Source organism: Manis javanica, chromosome 14 (assembly GCF_040802235.1).
Source record: "Manis javanica isolate MJ-LG chromosome 14, MJ_LKY, whole genome shotgun sequence".
NCBI lineage: Eukaryota > Metazoa > Chordata > Mammalia > Pholidota > Manidae > Manis > Manis javanica.
The window spans coordinates 3354499-3379087 of record NC_133169.1 but is presented as its reverse complement, the minus strand read 5'-3'; the positions used below and the strand labels follow the sequence as shown (position 1 = coordinate 3379087).

The 24589-nt window shown below is 39.8% G+C and overlaps 1 protein-coding gene and 1 non-coding gene across 2 annotated transcripts in view; one reads left to right on the top strand and one right to left on the bottom strand.

Annotated features, from left to right (window-relative positions):
- Positions 1-24589, bottom strand: part of TMCO1 (transmembrane and coiled-coil domains 1) — a 40855-nt gene that overhangs the window by 12675 nt on the left and 3591 nt on the right. Inside the window, exons 3-6 of the mRNA XM_073221347.1 lie at positions 24401-24460; positions 12127-12173; positions 10708-10775; positions 223-367 (exon numbers count right to left, since the gene is read on the bottom strand). Coding sequence (XP_073077448.1) covers positions 223-367; positions 10708-10775; positions 12127-12173; positions 24401-24460 — 320 coding nt within the window. The remainder of the gene's footprint in view (positions 1-222; positions 368-10707; positions 10776-12126; positions 12174-24400; positions 24461-24589) is intronic.
- LOC118973497 (U6 spliceosomal RNA) lies at positions 4152-4255 on the top strand. Its single transcript, XR_005062873.2, has one exon. It is a non-coding gene; the product is annotated as a U6 spliceosomal RNA (small nuclear RNA).

Sequence of the window (24589 nt, the reverse complement as noted above, 5' to 3'; positions counted from 1 at the left end):
GGAAACCACATTTGGTTTCTCAGCTATTTCCTGTCCCAAAGGGTCAGTCATCGACCTACACATTTAAGAGAGTGTTAGACGATACTCTGGAGTTCTAAAACAAGCAGCTGAAAGATCTGGGCAGCAACAGGTAGACACTTCCAGTGCTGCAGAAGGAAGAGCTGATTCAGGCCGTGAGAGCATCGAGGGGAGGCATATTAAGTAGTGGGCATGGTCACTCACCTGTCGAATTGACATGGTACAGAGAATGTACAGGAAGATGAAGGAACAGTCTGTGGTGTCACCTCCCAGCAGATTTCGATGAGACAGGCCTTGGATATAGGAAAGGGGGGTGAAAGGGAGCTTTGCTACCACTCTACCATCAAATCTGAAAAGGAAGAAACAAAGAATTGTTATTTTTGGAAGACTGACAAGCCTCTTAGTTCCAGAAAAGAACCTGGGACAGAAATAGAACTCTAAGTCCCTTGATCTCTAAAAAACACAAAGAAAGGGTAATATTCTAAAAAGAGACCTGAAGTACAAGGATGTAAGGACTGGCCTAGATTTTTCCCATTAGTCTTTTTGTAAAGTAGTGATTCTTAATTTTTTCAGTTATCAGGACCCCTTAACACGCTGAGAAATTACCTAGGGCTCTAAAAAGGTTTTATTTAGAGGCTATAGCTATCAAAATGTTCTATTTTATGAATTAAAACAAATATTAAACTATTAATCATTTAAAAGGTAGCAAATAAATTAACTGTATGCTAACACAAATATATTTATGAAAAATAACTATTCTCCAAAATAAAAAATTATTTAATGAGAAGAAAGGCATCCCCCCACAGCACCCCACCAATCTCTTCAATGTTGTTTAACAGAGTAACTGCTGGAGCCTCACAGCCACCTTCAGTACAGGCCGCTACAGTGTTACACACTGAGAAGCCGCTGGAAAATTTCACTGTACATTCATGAGATAATGAGTAAGAGAGGTAAATAATCTTAGAGTTATTATGGCAATATTTTTACCTCAGAGAGGAGTCTCAGAGACCTCCAGGGACTCCCAGGCCACACTCTGAGAACCACTCCTCTCAACCATGATGCAAGTAAGATTTTAAGAGTCCTTTTTCCCAAGACTAAAGGTTCCCAATACATATAATAGGATAAACTTTTCTGAATAGAAATTCATGGAATATATAGTAGTGAATGAACAAAGCAGATTGCTAAATCGTATCCAGCATATTCCAAGATAACTTTTAACATACTTTGAGCATTTGAAAATCGTTCCCTTTACTTTTCTACAATAGAAAAGTGGTTCTGAAAGAGAATAGCTTAGGAAAAAGCTGGAAGAAAATATGATCAGTGCTGATAATGCTAGGGATATGAACTTCTTGTATGATTTTCTATGAATACATTGTAGAATCAGACAACAGCAAAAATTATAAAAATTACTGTGGTTAAGGATAGTGACACTTTAACTGTAACATGAGAGAAACACATGACAGCATTTGATAAATTATCCAAATAAAGTCTTTAACTCCAGTTAAAACAGCCAGAAAATGTCCTTGTAGAAGAACACTTAGTATTTAGAATGTTCTTACAGAGGAAGAGGGCAACACCATCTGTGCCTCTCGGGTAAAAATGTCTAAACATCCTGGTCACCAACCATGGTTGTGAAGAACGTCTTACACAACTGCATTCAAAGGAAACAGAATGAATTTGACATGATCTATAGGTACAAGTGTCCATTTACTACTTCTCACACTGCCTTCCTGGTATGTGTTTACACAGGGAAAGGACTCAATCATAAAGTGACTTTCCTTATATATGACAAAAATATTTAAAGATCTGCTTGGAGTAATCACTGTCATTCTTTTACTAACCTCACAACAGCAACACAAAAGCAGTAATTTTTCCAGGAGGAGATACTGTGATTCACTCACAAGAAATATTAACTGTAGCTGTCACAGTATTTTCTGGTCACATGCTATCTAGAGCACGCTGTCCTAGGTACGCTGGCCTGACTATCCTTCCAGTTACACTGCGAGAAGAGGGAGGGAACAGATACAGCCCAAGATATCTCTCTCCTCTTACTGCTAACATATACACCGAACAAATTCATCTTCTATAGGCATTTTAGCTTGAAATTGTAACCAAAAAGAACACTTTTAGAACTAATAAAGAATTCAAATTCAGTGAAGTCTGAGGATACAAGATCAACATACAAAAGAGAACTGCATTTGTATATACTAACAACAAACTATCTGAAAAAGAAACGAACAATCCCATACACGATAGTATCAAGAACAACAAAATACTTAGGAACAAATTTAACCAAGGAGATAAAAACCTACACACTGACAACTGTAAGGCACTGATGAAAGAAGCTGCCTTTGGAAAGATCTGCGTTCAAAGACTGGAAGAGTTAATACTGTTAAAAATGTCTATGCTACCCAAAGTCATCTGTAGATTCAATACAATCTCTATCAAAATTCCAACAGCATTTCTCACAGAAATAGAGCAAACAATCCGAACCTTCCTATGGAATCACAAAAGACCCTGAAGAGCCAAAGCAACCTTGAGGAAGAACAAAGCGGGAGGTATCACACTTCCTGATTTCAAACTATATTACAAGCTATAGTGATCAAAACAGTATGTACTGGCATAAAAACAGACATATAGACCAATGCAACAGAACAGAGGCCCTGAAATAAGCCCACGCATATATAGTCAACTAATATTTGACAAGGGAGCAAAGAATACTCAATGGGGAAAGAACAATCCCTTCAGTAAACAGTGTTGGGAAAGCTGGGTATCTGCATATAAAACAAACAAGACCTGAAACCATAATATTTTACCTTATATTAGTGAAGTATAGTCAGGCAGTACAATATTGGTTTAAAGCCAAAAAATGTAAATCATCAGTATTTGCTGAGTACATATTATATGATTGTGTGATTTTCAGAAATGGTCTTTGACTTAAGAGCTTTAAAAATTGAAAAATAAAATGAAAATACCTAAGACCTTATGAACACCTGAAGACTACTACTGTTCAGAAGCGGGTGCCTCACATGTGTACTGTACTATACTACAAATTTTGTAACAACGATTTTAAATAATAAAAAGTAAAACAACGCAATGGCAAAGATACTGTACAGCACATTAGGCACAGCACATTGCCTGTCCTAAGGGGAAGCACGTGAGCATCTCAGTTTATACAAAAAGCAGGGCCTAATATACAGTTCTCAGTGTATCATGATGAAGGACTTTTTGCCCTCAGCTTTTTTGAAAATTTATTATAAGCTAGAGGCTGTCAGAAAATATTTTGTATTTTTAAAAATTTCTTTCACAAATGGCAATGCTACAAGAATTCAGCAAGTTCACGGGACTGCTGACTAGGACAGGAACTGCTCCCCGCAGTGTCTGGACCTACAGCTTTGGGATCCTCAGTCCTCTACAAATTTCATAGTATCAAAGTAGTGATATGGACATTGTTTTCATCTCCCCATTTTCACTGGACTATCCTGAGTATTTCTTTTTTAAGTATTTACATTCTGGTTGTTCTCATTCAATTCAGGTAAAATCTAGGGGAAGTGGGAGAAGGAAGCAAAGGCAGGAAAGAAAGGGTGGCGGGGGGGTGGTTAGAAAAAAAGGAAACCAAATTATTTGACTATAAAATCAAGCAGAAAATCAAGTAGTCAAATTAAAACCTACTAGACACTATTAAGAGCTCACCAAGACAAAAAGTAAAATCACTAAAATTGGTAGCCCTCAGATATACCCGTAGTAATGAGCTAGAAAGCAACAAAATATAAAAAACATTTTTGGAAAGAAACTACAAGAGCACATAAAATAGGCTTAGCAGAAATACCATGTTCCTAGATGGTAATATTAAAAAATTACAGAGGTGTCTAATTCCTCAAAATTAATGTACAAATTTAATAAGATGTCAATATAAACTCAAAAGGAATTATTTTAGAGGAACCTGACACCACGAGCAATCCTAAAATTTATGTGAAAGAACAAGTGCCCCAGTAACACTGAACAATGAAGAACAGAGTAATTAGTAGACAATGCGAAGAAATAGTTTGCCAACAGACTGAGGCCAAAACCTGGAAGCCACGGGAGCCGTGAAAGCTGGGTTAAGGGGATGGGTTTGAAAATCAGCAGTCAGGGTGCTCGCTTCAGCGGCACGTATGGTAAAACCGAACAATAGAGACGATCAGCATGGCCCCTGTGCGCGGATGACACGCAGATTCATGAAGTGTTCCATAAAAAAAAAAATATCAGCAGTCAGAGTGGCACTGTGATGGGTATGCAGAGTCAGAGAGACCTGGGTAAGCGTCAGCTCAGTGATCACCAGCTGCGGGAGCCTGGGCAAGTCGAGTAACTTGGAGCCCCATATCCTCGTCAGGAAAATAAAGATCGCAATCCTGAACTCAGAAGGCTGTCACGGTTAGTAAGGTAACATACATAAAGGGCGAGTGCAGCGCCCGACACCCAGTGACTAGCCCATCAGCAGTAGGTGCTGATACTGGGCAAAGAGGATCACGCTTTTGAGGACAGTTAACCTGACAATGTTGCAGAGAGCAGAGATACCAAAGGGGGGGCTGCAGAGGTGGGGAGCTAGTGATACACAAGGTGATGAGGCGACAGCATGGGGGGGAGGAAATGATATGAAACGAGGATGAAGCTGGTGCTAGAACGGATGAAAAGAGGACAGAGAGGAGGAAGGGAGCGAGGGAGAGAAGTAGAGGAAAGGCCGGCAGGCCGGCAGGCTGGCCAGAGAGGTGACAGGAATGTCAGCGGGCAGAGGAAGCTGACAGTGTCAGACGCAATTCTGGGCCGAGCATTGAACTGGGGACAGGCTGGACACACAGTGAATGTCACCGAAAGGAAAAACGGAGCAAGGGAAACAATGAAGGCAACAAGAACTGAGTCCCACTGAAAGGCACCTGGACATCAGGAAAGCGCTGCTTCGGCAGAGAGCACGGGGGGGGGGGTTCCGAGTCGAGTCCGAAAAATAAAGTGAAAAGCAAGAAGCCTCTCCAAGGCCCAGGGAAAGGCTGTTCTGCAGCCCGAGGAAGAGGCAGGTCAGAGCCGGGTAAGGTTTACTGTGACAGAATCTCTCTCTCTCTCTCTTTTTAAGACCTCTCCACAATGGAATTTGTAAATCTACAAATTACGACAACCCCTACATAAAAAAAATGGCAAATTTTTACCTGCTAAATCAGTACCTCCTGTATAGATATGTATTTTATTCAAAACCAATAAGCAACTTGAGAACTTAAGACTAGGAAATTTTCTTTTACTTCCCGCAACGTGAGACACAAAAAAATGGCATGCAATTTTTTGAACTGAATAGACATAAAAAAATGAATAGTTAAAACCCACTATAAATATTCATGTAGTGCACTCAGAAGATTGCAAATTGGAAGGAGGAAATCAGAGGTAAATGAGAATGATTATTGACTAAAAATGGGAAAAAATACATCAACTATACATATTTTTATTATTTGCAGTTCTGCGATTCCATGATTATGACCAAATATATCAGCTTCATGGAGCAACTAAAGCAACAATGGATTCAAATCAAAATTGTTATGCCAAGGTCTATTTGCAGGCCCAGAAGTATCTAAAGAACTGGCACATTCTCCCGGAAAGGTAATCTGGGCATCACCTCCTGCTGTAAATAACGAACGTAAGCCAAGATGACTCATTTCCATGTTTCACAACTTGGGTTGCAAATCGAGAATTCTTCCCTCTTCTAGTCTAATGTCAACACTCTTGTTCCTAGGGAGATCACGGACTTTGAAAATCAGATTCACATTACTGACTTGTCAACATCTCGCATTATTTTTTTCTGTATACTGCTGATAGGTTAATACTGAAATAACCAGACTCTCAATATTTGTTGGGATTAGGCTGTCCTATGGGACTCTCCAAGCTATTATGGTCTAAAATAAACTGTGACCTCAGAGTCAGTAGAAGACATTTTCATCAACTAGACTCAGACTCTCATATTTTGAGAATTTGGTTCCATTGTAATTGCTTCACTAGTATTTTAATAAATGAACCACTGGCATCTTGGAAACTAGTAATTACTTTAAAATTTTTGGCTCATGTCTCAAATGGGGTCAAATTCTTACTTCAGAAAAATACAGACACCAAGACAGAGGAAAGAGGGTTGTGTATTTACAAATATTTTTTATTTACTCAGTAAATATCTGTATAGGCCCTTAGCCCTAAGGATATAAAAACCATTATATGTTAAGACTGTAAGGAACTTAGTCTATTAAACAGACAGACAGTAAGTTTAGTAGAGGAAAATCAGAAGTTTCATAAGGAAGTAACCCTTGCTCTGAGTTTTGAATGATTACAAAAAGTAGTTACCAGGTGTGGGGAGAAAGAAGGTCCAGATACGTAAGTGTGAAATAACATGGGCTTGGACTAAAGACACTTCAGGGAGAAATGAATCAGAAAATGCAGACAGGACAAAACCATGGAGGGCTGAGACTCACTCCTGTTGGTCACTGGTCCCACACGGGGCTGGGTATCAGAATCAACTGGGAGGCTGTTCTTCAAATGCAGAAATCAGGCCACAACCTTGTCTTGTTGAGTTGGAATCTTAAAGCATGAGGTCTGGGCCTGAGAAGTATTTTTAAATTGTGGTAAAAAGAAAAATAACATGAAAATGTCCATTTTAACCACTGTTAAGTGTACACAGAGTAGTGTTAACTACACACACACTGCTGTGCAGCAGGATCCCTAGAACTTTCATCTTGAAAAAGTGAAATTCTATACCCAGTGAGCAACGACTTTCCTTTTTGACCCCAAGTTTTTAAACTTCAGTAAAACAGTGAAGAAGAAAAAAAAGAAAAAGAAAGAAAAGAAAAGCAACCTTCAATAGGGCAATAGTTAAATACAGTAAGCCATGCCACGGGATACTACACACCAGCTAAAAAGAATGGAATGGATCTAGAAGTACTGATACAGAGATCTAAACCTAAAGTTAAGTAAAAAGCACGATGCAAAACAAGACAGTATATCACTTAAACAAAAAACCAAAACTTAGAAGGACATGCCATCTGTTAATATGTGTCTTTTTTAATTAAAGGAGGATTATTACAGTTTAGAGAAGGGCAAAAGATCACCTTTATCTTTTTTATGCATCTTTAACCATTTGTTAAAACATGACATTGTATTAATATTCCTATTTACAGTTGAGGAATTGGAAGGTTAGATTTTAATTTGTGCAAGGTTACACATTATTTAGTAAATGGAGAAAACCCTGAATTTTAACCCTTGTCATCTCTGGGTCCATTCTTCAAAAAGAAAAAGACTATCTTGGGGGCCAGTTTTGAGTTTGTAGCAAAATTCCATTGAAAGTACAGGGAGTTCTTATACCCATGTCCCAAACACCCATAGCTTCCTAAACAACCAACACCCCCCCCCACCCCTGCACCCGAGTGGCGCACAGGGACAAATGACGAACCTACAGTGACACATCAGCCTCACCAGAAGCCCACAGGTGACTTCAGGGCTCACTCTTGGTGGTGTGCACGCTATGGGTCTTAACAGATGAGTGACATGTATCACCACTACAGAATAGCTTTTTATTTCTAAATGTCCTCTGTGCTCTGCCCATTCATCCCTCCCTCACCCCTAAACCCTAACTCCTGACAACCACCAATCTTCTTACTGTCTCCATAGGTTTGCCTTTTCTAGAATGTTACTGTTAGAAGCTTATAGTATGTAGCCTTTCACACGGGTTTGTCACTTACTAATATGCATTTAAGATTCTTCCACGTCTTTTCACGACCAATAGCCCATTTCATGGCCAATGCCCACTGAATAGTATTTCACTGTTTGGTGAAATTCATTCATTTACATCTTGTTGCTCCCAAGTTTCAGTAATTATGAATAAAGCTGCTATAAACATCCACCTGCAGGTTTTTTGCATGAACATAAGTTCTCAACTCTTTTGGGTTCACTTTCCCATTTTTATATTATTCCATACTGTTTGAATTTTTTAGATACCTTCATGTATTACTAGTGTAAGAAGATTATACTAAACACCAAAATAAAGAAGAAACAAGACTTAAATATAAAAAAAAAGAAAATCGGAAAAAATTTCAGTCATCTGGCATGAGGAAGGCATTATTTAAACAACAGAAAAGACTAAGATTTGACATAAAAATTAGTATTTTCCACATATCTCCAAAAAGAGTTTAAATAGCATTAATACATTAAGAATTCTTCAAAGTGAGAAATTAAAAAAGAGAGAATGGGGAAGATATGAACTAGAAATTTAGAAACAGGAAACCAGTAAGCATATGAAAAGATGCTAAACCTCACAAGTAATCAAAGAAATACAAACTTTAAAAAGAAATATCATTTTTCAACTATTATACTGGCAAACATTAAAGATTTGTAATTCCCAGTGATAACAAGTATATGGAGAAAGAACTCACAAGTACTAAATAATCTAAAAATATAATTTAATTAAAATAAAATATAAATTAATGAAAACTTCTAGGCAATCATTTGTGTCAAAATCTACCAAAGCAGTACTTCTAGGATATAACCTTAGGAAGAAGTAAGTATATACTGGTGTACATACTGCCTGTAAATATCTGATATACAGATTAACAGAAAATTAGTTAACTAGATTAGGGAACATCCATTCAATGGAAAATTTAACATAAAAAAAAATGTTAGAGTTATATATATTGTATTTTCAAAATTATCACAGGGAAATATTACAAAACCATTTTTGTGTAGAAAGATTTATATATACAAATATATAAATGTTCATATACATATAAAAAATACAAATCTCAAAGGATATCACTTTGAGGAAGGCAGAGTGATTTTTATTTTATATTTTTATGCATTTATGTATTATTGGAATTTTTCTAGTGAAAATGGATTACTTTCATAATTAGACAAAAAATCTAATGAAAGAGGTTTCATCTTAAGGGAAAAATATGGCATTGGGAGAAAAACTGTATTTGAAGTAGATGCCCTTCCCATAGGGCAGCCTTTCAGACTGTGGGAGGGGGAGTGTATATGGAGGAAAATTAGAAAACTGCTCGCTACAGTATGTTCACAAGCAGTGTTAAGAATCCCATGCACAGCAGGCAGCACTACCGGCAGTCACAGCCACAGCTGCTTCTCAGGCTACTTCGTCAGAACTCATCGGCTCATCACACTGAGGAATACAATAAAATGCTGGACTTCAAGCAAAGCAAGACTCAAACCTGTCTCAGTAATGATACAACAAAGCCAAGGCCAATCAGAATAGTGGCCCCCCAGCATGCATACACCACTAATCTACAAACACATAATTTACAAAAGTAGAAGTATGAGAAAAATAAGTAGCAATAGCATTTAAGCATGAACTTCTAAAAGTATAGCTGTGTACTTAGCTCTATACTTCCAGAATGTGACAGGTAGAGAAGAATATCTGAGTACTGAGTTGTACCGAGAAGGCTTCCACTGTCTGGTTAACTCATGGTGACATATAAGCAAGAACTGAGAGAAAGCATGGCAGAGTGAAAAAGAGGACTGAGTTTAGAATTTTAGGGCAGAAATCATGAGTCTTCCAGATACCTTGGGCAAGGTATTTTATCTTCCAAAGGACCCTTTCAGCCCTAAAGGTCTATGACTTTAGTAATCATTAGTTACGTTGAAAGCAGTTCTAGACACTCTCTCTAGCCCCTCTCCTAAGTAGCGTTCACTTCTTTCCTTACTGTACCTCACCCACGCTGACTTCTGTAACATCCATCAACATATTTGTATATCTGTCTTTTCTTCTGATAAAATTTTGACATTCCTGAGGGTCACAGCTGATTTTTTATATTCTGACACCTAGTACGTGCCTAACACGCAGTAGGCACTGGACAGGGGGCAGGAAGAACAGACTAAGGTTGAGGGGAGGGGCAGGGAGAGGGCAAGACAGACAGAAATGAAGCAGCAGAGGAGGAGTAGAAGGGAAGGAGAGAGGCAGTGAGAGGAATTCCAGGTCGTGTGAGATGCTTGGAACGGGCCTTGAAAGGCAATAAATGGCTGCCTGTCACCCCTGGACATACTGTCCCAGCTCCTGTCAGAAGCGGGCCCACAACTGCCCACACCTGCTATGTGCCAGTCCAGACAACAGCACTCACCTTATCAGTGAACGGGACTACGGCCGCTCAGGGCCCGTCTTCAGAGCCCAAACACCTCTGCACGACTACCTTCACCGTGAGGCAGAATGCAGGTGACTTAAAACACAGGAGCTCTGCTCCCATTATTTTTAGAGGCCCCATAATACCGTAGTCCTTGCCACATACATGAAATACCCTCAATATCAGAAGGTAAGTTATCATCTAATTATATTCTATCAAAGTTACATTTCCTTGATTTTGATAACGGGGCTGACGTTACATAAGAGAATGTCCTTGTCTTTAGTCGTTATGGGTCAAGGCGCAAGCAGCCTACAACATACTCTTGACTGATTAAGAAAATTACATAAGTAACACATGTACAAGTCCACGTGTGATACGAAGAGACGGAAAAATAGAGAAAGCAAAGGCAGCAGATGTTAACTATGAGTCTGGATGATGGACACGTTAGTCCTCAACTTTTCTATAGTTGTGAGACATCAAAGTATCACCAAAAAAGTTAACTGCTCACAGACACACACACACACAGAGCAAGGTAAGTAGAGCCATATAAAAGCATACTCACATGGAATTGAACATTCCCATTAGGGCAGTAAAACAAAAGCCAATGGCAAACATGGATTTCATGCGAACCTGTGAAGAGACCAACAGACCGTCATTTCACATGAACAAGAGACCGCCACTAACGCACACCCAGAAGTTTTGGTTTCCTGTCAATTTTAAAAGATGCTCCCTAGCAAACTGCTGTTTATTGGCTGAGCCACCCTCCACCTCCAAGCCCTCCTTCTCCCTGCCACCTTCTGATAAACAGCATCGGCATAGCCATGTGACCCAATTCTGGCCAGTGAGTTACAAGTCCAGGTACTAAATGGGACTTTCCAACAAACGTGGCTAGCATTCCTCTAGGCCTCTTACCCCTTCTTCTTGCCTGGAAGGAAGAACGTAATGGCTGATGGCAAAGTGCCACCTAACAAGCAACCAACCACAGGCTGATGACGTCTAACCTGGACCCCAACGACATTACTCAGCTGCTGCCCCAGCCCAAGACCACCAGCCTCTGGAGTCCTGAGCGTGTAAAACACTCTGTACCTGCTAGGCATTCTGCTACTTGCAGCTAACTTCCTTCTAAATTATATATGCTGTAGAAGTATAAATAAATAGAAGATCATAAAGATATTAAGATTAACACTTGTTATCTCTGGATGATCACTTTATCAGCAGTTTCTGTCTCTTCTTTCTGTAGTTTCCAAATCTGGCCTTGTGAACATGTATAACTGTGTCAACACAAAAGCTATTTTCAAAAAAATGCACTTCTAAATTATCATCTTTCTTAATTAGTAAGAATCTCAAGAAACAGAAGACACAGTAATATGGAAAGGGTTGTCAGTAAGCAAAAGACAACTGCTGCACAGTTCAGATGTCCTGTGTCAAATACACAGAAATTAAGTAGAAAAATTAGGCAAGCCATATAAACTAGCCTACCAATGCCTTAGAAAGACATGTTTGAACAAACTCTACTCTTTATAAATAATTAAGTGGGCAATAAATCCCTTTTCCTTGTGCTTTATGGTGCACCTGACACTTAGAACAAAAGGCGTATTATAAAACAAAGGCAAGACTAAAGGCCATCTAAAATGCTCCAGCTATTGGGATCACACAGGTCACCGTAAAACCAAACATTCAACAACAACATGAAGAAGAAAAAGTTAATAAACTACTTCATTTGAAAATGTTAAGGGGAAAGCTAATCAAGAGCTCTGTGAAAGGGATAAATTATGACCCCCCACAGACCCTAAAAAAGCTATTCATATCTCTAAAATGAAGTTTAAGCCCAGTAGCAGATTTTCACTTCCATTTGGCTCAGGCACACCCATGATCCTATTTATAACTTGCATAGGTAGGTGCTATGTACCTGATGCAAATCAGGGTCTTTTGCTAAAAAACACTGTATGGTTTACCATGAAGTTATATTTAGGACTCTTACCATTGATAGGTCTCTATTGTTATTCTTCAGTTTCTCTTCTTGCCTCTCTGAAAAGAATTAATGAAATGGTTAATATACATAATGCTATACACAAGGCAGATGTCAAACTGTCACTCATTGGTGACACAAAAGCATTTTGTCTCAATATGACTTAATAAGGTAAGCTGAGTACCTGGAATAGTGTATACTTTGTACTAATAGAAAACTCAAATGCAGCAGAGCACCAAAGCATCTCAATTTAAATAAAAATCTTTAAAGTTGAATTTTAAAAAATTACCTCTGGAATTTCTTAATTCTGTACATTAAGCTATATTCTTATATTACACTGACGGGAAGTATACACATGATGATCGTACTTAGGTTTCAAATATGAAGTACCCATCTCTCACTTTTCCCCTTTCAGTTTAAGAGAGCATAAGAGTCTAAAAATTAAAAGCCAATTAACTTGAAGTTAAAATTCAGGTTCTTATGTATCACAGTCTAATTGACCTAAAAATAAGCATAGTTTTATAGTGAAGTCACTTAGAAAGCTAGGGGATTTGGTATGTGTTTCAAAAAAACTTATATAGAGAGACCCCAAACAGATAAAGAAGTTTCAGCTGTACATCAATACCTTCACTTACTGTGTCCCACCCGTGTAAGGGATTTCATTGTTGTGCCTATGAAGAAACCGAGACCCAGAAAAGGGGAAGTGACTTGTCAGAGACACGCACAAATTTTATTTGTACTTCATGGCAAAGCCAGGCCTCGAATCCAACGTTTCCCAACTCTCAACCCAATGACTTCTATAAGCACTATGATACTGCTTTCTCTGATTATATATATTTTTTTATTAAGGTATCATTGATATACAATCTTACAAAGGTTTCACATGAGCAACACTGTGGTTACCACATTCACCCATGTTATCAAGTCCCCCCACCACCACTGCAGTCACCGTCCATCAGCAGAGTTAAGATGCTATAGAGTCACTACTTGTCTTCTCTGTGCTACACTGCCTTCCCCGTGCCCCCCAACATTATGTGTGCCAATCATAATGCCCCTTAATCCCCTTATCCCTCCCTTTCCAACCCTTTCCCTTTCGTAACCACTGAGTCAATTCTTGGGTTCTGTGAGTCTGCTGCTGTTTTGTTCCTTCAGTTTTGCTTTGTTATTATACTCCACAGATGAGTATACTCATTTAGCACTTATCTTTCCCCACCTGGCTTATTTTAGTGAGCATAATACCCTCTAGCTCCATCCATGCTGTTGCAAATGGTAGGATTTGTTTTCTTCTTACAGCTGAATAATATTCCATGGTGTATATGTACCACATCTTTTTTATCCATTCATCTACTGATGGACACTTAAGTTGCTTCCATATCTGATCATGTATTTTTATCACCAAGATTAATTTATTCAACAAATAGTTACTGGTTATCTACCATGCTGCCAGGCACTTTTCTGACCACTAAGGAATGAAAGAATAAAATACATGAAAATCCCCACCCTTCTGGGAAGATTAGAAATAATAATATGTCCTCAAAAATAAAGAATCTATGGGAATATCCTGAACTGGAATGCGGGTTAGCACAGTCAGGTAGAGGAAAGGAACAAGAGCGGGAAGACTGGCCTGCAGTTTCCGAGCGGTACTTGGCCAGTAGACAGGTGGTGCCTGCCTTGAACTGTTCTATCCAGCTCGTTCTCCTTGGGAGGAAGGGACACAGGCTTGAGAGCGGGGGTGCTGAAGATAACACAGAGAGAAATGAACAAAAACAAACGGAGCTAAGGTCTAGCTTGGGGACTGGAGCTCCTTTTCTATCTGAGCAGTCCTACAACGAAACAAGACTTTTACATTGGGACGCTGAGGACTGGGGAAAGAGATAACTAGAAAGTAGACAGACATGAAACTAGAGGGGGAAATGGATGACCACTAACAAATGAAAAGAACGTTACACAAAATCATCCATGCTATACAGTGAGACAACGAATTTGACCGGATCTGTACTGTTGGAACTCAACCAGGAGTTGGGAGGGGTGCAAGGTGTAGCACTCCAAAATCTCATGACTATAGACTATCTACGGTTAAAAGAACATAGGGGATGTGAACAGATCCCAGAAATGGGTTGCTTTAATTCGTCTGATTTCTCTCAGACTGTTCAAGTACAGTTGGACAATATCCATCACATCATAGACAAATTTTCACAAATGCCTAGGGTGCCTAAATGGTTTTCTTGGCTTCACTGGAGATGGATGGTAATTATAGATTTGCTTTGTTTATGTCACCGTATTCCTATTATGTTAATATGTGAACGCAAATTAGTTGGTAGTTTAAAACCTATACATGCTTAAGGTACTCTACAAGAAGATATGTCAAAGAAATAATCAATCCTCCCATGTTTCCTTCATATGCTACATCTATAGCTTTTCTTCTTCCTTCCTAATTACAACCCTTAAATAGAATCGGGCCTCATATCGAATTTACCGAGTATCATAATTCGTCCAGGTGGTAAAGATACCTCGAGACAAGTGCTGGGCATAGAAGCCACAGGGCATAAATCTGTAAAGAAGTAAAAAGCTAACCTTTTCAAACAATATGGCTTCTCTCTCACTTACCAACTTTACATTTTCCTGTATGGCCCCGGAAGATGACTGGTTAGCCAGAGACGGGTAAGATTCCTCAAGGGAGGAACAACCTAAGACAGGCACAGTCGCAGGGGGGCCATCAGGTGAGAATTTGGGGATCAACAGAGGTGAGGCTCAGAACCTCACCCCCCCTGTTTTGAGAGAAATCTTCTGCATCCGTGGATGTTTTGCTGCCCTTGTCTAGCCTGGATTAATACTCAGTCCATAGGCACACACCTGAGCATCTGATCATCTACATTTGCCCTCTTACAGCACTAAACTATGTTTTCTACCTTTATCTTGCATCTACCTACCACTTCAGCATTTTATTAAAAATAAAAATAATAATAATAATAATAAAGGGAGAAATGTGGGATCAACATATAAATCAAGTATAAAAATCAAACGAATATTCATATTTGACCTGATTGTTTATAGTTCATAATGCGTGATCAAAACCGAAAGTTTCTGTGATGACTGCCCTTGTACTGTTCACCATGTAAGAATTTATTCACTATGTAAGCATTCGTTCACCATGTAAGAACTTGTTCGTTATGCTTCAGAAGATGGGAGACTGACGAGAATTAGGCTTGAGATGGATTAATGATTGTACATTGAGCATTGACCCCCCTATACAGAATTTTATTGTTGTTAACAACCATTTGATCAATAAATATGAGAGATGCCCTCTCAAATAAAAAAAAAAAATCATCCATGCTAGAAACCTTGGCCTGTCCTTGACTCCCTACCCTCTCATCCAATCACACACCAGGTCCTACTGATTATACTCGTAAATATAAATGAGACCATCCCCTCCTCTCCTCTTTGTTACAACTTCCCTAGGATTTCTAAAACCTCTTACCTGTATTACTTCAAGAATCCTAACAGGTCTCACTGCCTCCAAACTTGTTCCCTCAAATCCACCTCCCACATAGCTGCCTGTCAGATCTAACAAAAAGGCAAAATCGACCAAAGCTTAAATCCCTGCACGGCTTTCTGTCATACATGATCATGTTTCAGTATTAATCGCCATAATAACTGCTTCTGTGGCCTCATCTCCAACAATTCCCACGAATGTTTATGTTCTCGCAACACCAAATGACTTTAAGTTCCTCTATATATGATGCTTTTCTCTTGATTCAGTGCCTTTGTTCATAAAGTCCTTTCTGCCTTGGGTGACTGTCTCAGTTTTCCCTAGACTGCCCCAGTTTTAGCTCAAAAAATCCCACATCTCAAGCTGCTCCTCAGTCCCAGACAAACTGGGATGGCTGGTTACCTTATTTCTACCTAGAATGCTTTATCACACCCTGTCCAACCCGCTCCTTGCTGGCCAGTACTCAACTTTCAAGCCTCAGCTCTTGCATCACCTCCTCTCGAAAATCCTGATTCCTTAGGCAATATTATTCTATAGAACTTCCCACAATTATGAAAATGTCGTGTATCTATGCTGTCAATACAGCAGTCACTGGCTCCACGTGACTACTAAGCAACTGCAATGTGGCCACTGTGACTGGGCAACTAAATTCTTTTTTAATACAAATTTTTTTAAGGTATTATTGATATACCTTAAGAAAAACCTCTTATGAAGGTTTCACATGAAAAACAATGTGGTTACTACATCCACCTATATTATCAAGTGCCCCCCCCCCACATACCCCATTGCAGTCACTGTCCATCAGTGTAGCAAGACGCCACAGAGTCACTACTTGTCTTCTTTGTGCTACACTGTCTAAGGAACTAAATTTTTAACTTCATTTAGGTCTTGGTAATTTAAGTTTAAGCAGCCAAATGTTGCTAGTGGCTGCAGCACTGGACAATGCAGTCTTAAGACACTGGATCGGACGTCTTTTATGCTTCCAGACTATTCCAGGCACATCTCTATCCTTATGCTGAGTTGCACAGTCTGTTATGATGGTCTGCGTATGTACCCATCACCCCAGCAAACGGCAGGCTCCCGGAGGGTAAGGATATCTACGACTTGTCTCTTCAGTAACTGGCATGTAGTTAGCGACCAGTATTGTAGTAAGTGCTGACACTGTTTAATGAATGAATCAGTAATGTAATAAAAGCTGATCTGAAGATACAGTATACCAAAAATCCCTCTCCAGGGAGAGCAGTCCTTCATGATAAAGCCAGTAGCCTGAGGAGGCAGAAGAGGCACCAAAAGTAACAGCTAAGAGCAAACTAAAGCAACATCACTTTCCTAAAGTTTTATTCTGTGTTTTTCAATTATGTCCAAACAGAAACTGTAACCTTAAGTATTGTCAAGGCAGACTGTATGTACACCTGGCTTAACAAGCCTGAAGCAGCCCAGGTTTCTCGTCCAGATCAACACTGCTGTATGTGGTTCTTGACAATGTTTCACTTCACATTGTTATGAGTGCCTGCCATTTACAAATAAAGCAGGTTTACTTAGTTTCAAATAATTCAGAAATAAGTTAATGTTCACTTGGTTTTGGAGTAAAGGAAACAGTCAAGTTTCATAGATACCTGCCTTCCCTCCTGCCTTGCTCTGACGAACGCAGGCACAGCGCCCAGCCATGCAAGCTCTAGCTAGACGGTGCTGTGCTGGTGGCCGAGACCAGTTCTCAGAGAGCTATTTCACTCTTGGATAGTTCACTCTTGGATAGCTGACTGTGTCTGCAGCTACCTAAAAAGTGTACATTACATGCTCCAGTGGTTTCCTTTTCACTTAGGAACACTGCCAATAGGACAAAAAAACACAGTATATAGAAAGGTAACGTTGGTTAGAATGCAAAGTCCCTCTGTAAAGAAAGGGACAAAAAGCAGAAAAGAATAAAGAACACAAACGTGACATTGACAGGGAAACAGTATACGTGCAAAGTTTTGTCTTAAATGAACGTCATCTGTTTTTGTTGGTGGGAAATGCTAAGATGCCTCAAAAAGCATAAACATTACAAAAACACAACTTAAGATGTCCTAGACAATGTAAGCGTCTTTAGAAATCCAAAAATGCCCATTTGGGAAACAGCAAATCTGATCTAATGGGAGTGTTACCAACAGGGAAACAATTTCAAGGACTTTTGAGTTATAAACAGTAAACGTATAAATAGCTGGATAAAGCCAGTTAGCTTTATGTATCTCCCCTTCTCCTCACTCATCCCCAAAATGGTTCCTTCAAATGACTGTTGGGAGACATCTGATCTAAATTCTCCATTTTTCCCCATTCCCAGCTCAGTTACTTGCACCTCAGATGCTCCTGTTCTCTCTCTCAGTACCTATGTTCTATTTTACTCTCTCTTCTTTCTTTCAAGTCTTAGAAAATTATTAAACTCTTTCTCTCCTTTCCATTAATGACTGCCAAACCCTGACTCTAAAAATTGTTAGGCAAAGATCTGTTCTAATCATTCATTCTATTTTCAAATATAAAATTAAAATTTTACAAGGATCTTTTACTAGACACAATGAGAAGTGAAATGTTTTAAGTCCTTAAAAGGACTTAAAATACTTTGAGTTTTTCTCTCATCTGGTTAAATCTACTTTTCATTAAGCCTCAATTATTTATGTGAATTTTAAATGTTTTATATCCAATTTTGTTTTTAGTTACCAGTATCACCAAAAAAAAAGAATATAAACAAACTACTGTTCTTAAAAATAAAGTTTTTATGCTGAATCATGGGTTACATAAGTTTATAAAGACTGGTTTGTCTATATAACCACCATGTACTACGTGGTTTATAAGAGAATAATCCAAGTTCTAATGAAATGTATTGAAAAAAATTATCTTTTTTTTAAAGAACCTACTTTTCACCCTTAGCAAGAAACCTTGTTTTCCCAGAAAGTCACACAGTAAGTAGAATATGTGCAATTTATTTTGAAATGATTTAAATTGTTTGTTAGCACAAACTGAATATTTGAGCATAATAAAGAATAGTCTTGGCCAAGATGATGGAATAAATGCTAGAGATTCTACTGCTTGAAAGGCATAACTTCTACTACCCGGAATACTTAAAAGTATGCTGAAATAAGTCAAAGTGATTGCTCTCTCTGCAACTCTGACTGTAACTTACAACTTAGCCCTTAACTGCTAAGGAGGGAGAATAGGCCAGTAAAGTCCACAAAAAGGGACTCAGAAAAATAGTTAACCAGATAAAACCAGAGAGCCCGAAAGGACTCACAGAGTTAATGAGTTAATTAGTTGAGGCTCCAAAGGCCAAGAGCAATTTAGAATGTCCAGATATTCCCCAAATAAAGAGAAGTATCTCAGCACAGCCCAGGTCTTAATTGTATCAATTAGATCATGCCATTGTAGAATTTACTTTAGCCTGCTAAAAGGCCCAGCTTATTATTCTTTAACTTAACCTATATGCTTTTTTTCCCCTTTTCTTCCAGTCCCTGATCAAGTAACTTTGTAACCAGGGCAGGAGACAGACCTCAGAAGTGTAAATAAACCTATGAAGACAAAGAATCCTTAAGCCCCAAACCAACATAGTCACCTAAATAACTTTATTCTTAAGACAAAACTTGAAAGAAATTATGAATCACCTGTATACATCATGCCTCATGCTGACCCCTACCCAAAAAGCCCTATAAAAACCCGACCCCAAACCCTGAAGTGCACCTCCTCTCTGAGGTTTGCCCACACTCACCTTTCTTTGAGTGCCTTACTCTGTCTGTCCTACTTCAGATAAGGAGGAAGGGGATGCTGAGAACTCTGATCTGGGGTCTGCAAGTTTCCAGCACCTGGGTGACCCAGACGGAACTGAGGCTCTACAATCATGCTCCTTAGTGACCTGCTTGAAAGCTTCTTTTCTTTGCCTTTGAGAAGCTCTCAGGACATCATCTCACTCCATGCAGTGCTCTGTGGCTCCCCAAATCCTGGGGAGGTGGGGACTAGTTGCCATGCTGTGCAGGTCCAGGCAGACACTGGATGCCTTAGGAGTTGGCAAGGGATCTGCCCTGATGCTGAGCAGCAGCTCAATAAGCTCCCCTTTGCTTCCTCTCTACTGAAGTAGAGCTGCCTTTGTCTGCCTTGACTCCGGCCCGCTCCTCCTTGGAGGGCATCTGAATAAAACTTCTGCTCTGCTTTACTGCTGGGTCTTTGCGCTTCAATTCTTTGAAGCAGCAGCGGGAAGAACTGAGAAGAATAAACTCAACCCCCCAACAGAACTTTTCATTCTTAACGAGTATCTCAAGCAATACTGCTGTACTTGGCCTACAGAGCACCTTATGAGTAACAGAAAGACTGACATTTAAAGAACTCCAGGACACAAGCCAAAGTTAGGTGCAGGCAAAAATTAAATGCTGTTAAACACCATGCAGAAAGCGGGGAAGCTGGACCACAGAAGAAAAGCATACACTAACAGTGGGGCCCCAGCGACAGCCACTGTCTGGCCGTACCTCAGGGCCTGCTCCGCCGGCCAGACTGGATTTAACCTGCCTTCCTGTATAACCAGTCAGTTCAGCTTTTCCTGAGTTCTGGATTTATGTTTAAAATAAACCTCTCCTTACTTGAGGTAACTTGAACGCAGCCAAAGAACTCAATAAAATGCACACATTGACGGTAAACTAGGTTCTCTTCCATGAGAGGAAAACACAAACCAGCCAAAGGCTCTGTGCCTGCAGACGGGAAACAGGGAATCTTCAGTTCAGCTGCAGACACCTCAACCCCAAATGAACGGCTCCCCCCAGGACCATTACCAAAGAGCCTCACCCTCTGAAACCAAGCACATTTTTGTTTCTCGGAAACCCTGAAAACTGCCGGCCACTGGCCCCTTACAGAGAAGGCCTTCCTCCAGAGGAGGAGCCCCGGACTTCGCTGTCCTCCCTCTGCTACAGGCTCCAACAAAGCCCAACCCACACTGCTTTCAAACACACCACAAAGTCGAATCATTCCCTCCAGGCTGCCCTCTCACCAGACCTTTCTGAGTTAAGGAATCTCGCCTGGAGGCCCCTGGAAACCACAGATAAGGACACTCCAGTCTCAGCACACAGCCTCCACAGGGCCGGCAGGTGTCCCTGTGAGCAGCTGACGAACTGCCCCTTCCGCGTGCAGACCCCTCCCATCTCCCTGGAGCTCCCCTTTAGGATGCTCTCACCCTGAACTTCACTTTGGAGGTGGTCTTGGGACACACAGCCACTACCTTCCCGGGCAGCCAGCTTCTGGAGCAAAGCAATCCTGCCTTTTCACCAACACCTGTCTCTGAGTTTTGGCCTTTCAAGCAATGAGTGGCTGAACTTGGGTTCGGAACTAGGCCCGGTAACACTTGTATTACATATATATTTTTTGTAACGAAGCTCAAGTGCAGAATTTGGGCAGAGGGAAAGTGAGAGTTGCATAATAGGAAAACTGCAGATATGGTCAACACACAGAAATACGTTTAATCATTGGTCCCAGAAAGGTAATGGAAATGAATAGCACATCTGACTCTCTGCTTATTGGCAGCTGGTTCAAAATGGGGGGAAAAACTATCAGTTCAAACACAACATCCCTAAGAAAAAGTAAATCAATATTTATGAGAACCACTGTTTTTTTCAATGTTGAAAACTAATAGAAAGCTTCCATGATTTCCTGTCAAAAGAGTAGCATGTGACGTTTTAGCTACTGTTCTCAAAAATGTTCTATATAGTAATACTACAATAAATTTTAACTGGGTAGGTTCTTCATGGCACACCAAACACTGCATACAACAAGGTAGAATAGAGCAGAAGTGACTTTATGAAACCAAAAATAATGCAGTTTAAGTTTACAGATTTCTGATGGCCTGGCTTAACCAAGAGTAAAATCTACAAATCTAGAGAATGGATAGATTGTCTTTTAAACAACTTCCAATAAATATGATGCCCTGTAACTCCTGTTAAGATTTTGATAAGCAACTCTTTATAAATATCATTTAAGTTCTGGTGACATTTTTCTCCGTAGCAAACAATTCAAGGTTGCAATCCATGTTAAGATCATTTGAGTTTAGATACTTTGTATTGTCAGCTTAAAGGCAGTAAGTAATATCTTCCATTTTCATCTTTCCTAACTTTCATAGCAAAGCTACTTGAAAGGACCGTCCATGTGCAGTATCCCCACTTCCTCACCAGGCAAATCTCCCTAATCTACAGTCTGGCTCTGTGCCACTGAAATCATTCTTACAAGTCACTATGACCTCATATTGTCTGTTAGATATTTAACACCCACCTGAGGACTCTTCCTGCCCCACTAAGTTCTCCTTGAACTCCTGTGAAGTTCCTTTCCAACTCTCTGGCAGTACTTTTTCAGAGTTCCACTTCTGCTACCCCCTTAAACGTCTGTGTTTCCTCAAGACTCTCCCCATCCCCAGCCCCTTGCTTTTCTTACTCTATGTGGTCTCCCTGTGTGATCTCAACTACTCCTTACAAGAGCATGACTCTAAAACCTCTTTGTAGCTTGTGTCTCTCTGCCACTTCCAAAACCACACATCCGGCCGTGTATCCAGTATTCCCACCCTACTGTCTCACAGGCACTTCAAATCCAACATGTTCAAACCTAAAACCATCTTCTCTTTACCTCCCCATCCCAGTCTGCTGGTCTTCTGGAATTCTTCACCAAATCAGAAATCTGGGATTCTTCCTAGACTCACCCCTTTTTCCATACCCTACATCCAAACAGTGCTCAGTCCTTTACTTCGACCTCCCCGGTATCTGTTGAATCTGTAGCACCTCCTCCATTCCCACTGCCACAGTCAAGTTCTTGCCTTTTTCATGCCTGGGATACTTAAAGCCTCATGTCTTCCAGAATGATCCCCTCTCAGATTTATCCCCCAAACCACTGCCTGGGTTGTCTTCCTTCAAGTCTGATGTCAGTCCTGTTTGAATCCCTTAATGGTTACAGGAAGCCTTCTATATACAAGTTAAACTCCTTATCTTGGTTTAATTTTTAAAGACATTTTGTGAACTAGGCTCTACTTGTTTCTATAGCCTCATCTGCCTATACTTTACACATACCTTCTGTTATATGGTTTAGTAAACTACAGCTGCAGGTATACCCCTTGCTACTTGACCCCTCTGTTTTTCTACAAGCCTATCCTTTAGCCTAGAATGTACAGGGCTTAGAAATGTAGATTATAAAGTTATATATGGTCAGGTTCAAACTCCTTCCCTACCACTGACTTAATCCCATCATACCACTTAATAGCCAGAGCAAGTTCTTTAACTTAAGCCTGTTTTCTCACCTATAAAAGCAAAGTACAGTAGTCCCTCTCATCCATGGGGGATGTGTTCCAAGGCCCCAGTGGATGCCTGAAACCTTGGATAATACAGATCTATATATACTATGTTTTTTTCTACACCTACGCACCTATGAGAAAATTTATAATTAGGCCCAGTAAGACACCAACTACTAAAAATCAAATAGAGCAATTACAATAACATACCGTTATAAAAGTCATGTGACTGTGATCTCTCAAAATGACTGTATTCACCCTTCTTGTGAGATGATGAAATGCTTATGCGATGAGATGAAGTGAGGTGAATAATGTAGGTACTGTGACCTAGGCTTAGGCTACTACTGACCTTCTGACCCTGGGTCAGAAGGGGGATCATCTGCCACCAGACTGGGGTTGATGACAGGTGACTAAAACCGGAGAAAGCGAAGCCGCAGATAAGAGGGAGTCACCGTGAAACTGCTCACTAGCACACATTTACTAAGAGGATTTTAAAAATACGTAAAGTGCTTACCACAGGATGTTGCAGATAAATACCAGTATTTTACTTATTTGTATAAAATAAGTAACCTTATTTAACACAAGAAAACCTGCTCCCCTAGGCTGGCTTGGATAACCTTTCTCTCTACGTTTATAACACTCAGAATATATCTCTACAAAAGTACTTACAACACTGTACCCGTCTGTTTCCTCCACTACACAGACCACCTGAAAGACAGGATTTTCTCCCGCTTTGCTTCTCCAGTGGCTGCCAGAGTAACTGACACATACAGAGGAGATACACGGCAGAATCTTGCCAAGGAACTGAATAGGCAGGCCGTTTGGAAAACATCTGATAAGCCTACACTAAATTGAAAAGCTTCAATTAAGAACAGGACACAGGCATAGTCCAACCTGGTAGGATTCTCTCCTGGGATGTAACAGCAGCAACCTTGGTACAGAGACCTTGTCTCTGAATCCAATACACAGGTTTTTCCTGCTTTCAGAAGCAGGAAGAATCATGAAGTATAAATATAATCACATATAGTAACTTACAAATTGTCTCTTTGGAACAGAATTACATTCTGTTAATAAATTCTAAATTAACACAGAGAAACCAAAAACACGTCATTGTTTTTCAGACCACATAAAAATTACTCAGCAAAAAATTTCCTGCCCTTCGGTGGATTTCCATCACCAGCCAGTTCTCAGGAAAGAAGCCACGGCAACAATAAATACAAGTACCTCAGAAATAGCCTCAGACACACAAAACAATACACTTTTACAAACTATGCCAAGAACCCTCAGCCAAGTTCAAGTCACAACTGTCAACATCCTTTTACTAAAAATAACATTTCAAAGCTAAGAGCAAATGAAGCAACTGCTTGAACTCAACTTATAAAACGAATGGGTGAACCAAGCAACACATGCAAGTGCTTTGTAAACCATAAAATTAAACAAACATGAGTTATCACCAGTAACTTCATTACATTTTCATCACCTAAGAATTTACTTTTTCCAAGAAAACCTATCACGCTTACCTATTTTCTTTTTTTGTTGTCGACCAGCTGACTCCGTTATTGTTTCCTTCTTCTTTTCCACTATAAACAATATAGAAACACAGCAAAAATTAATTGTGCATTATGCTAAAGAAACAAAGGACACTTTATCATAGCTTAACCTAGGAAAAATGCTTCAAGAAAGTTACACACTGACTTTGCTTTATGGCC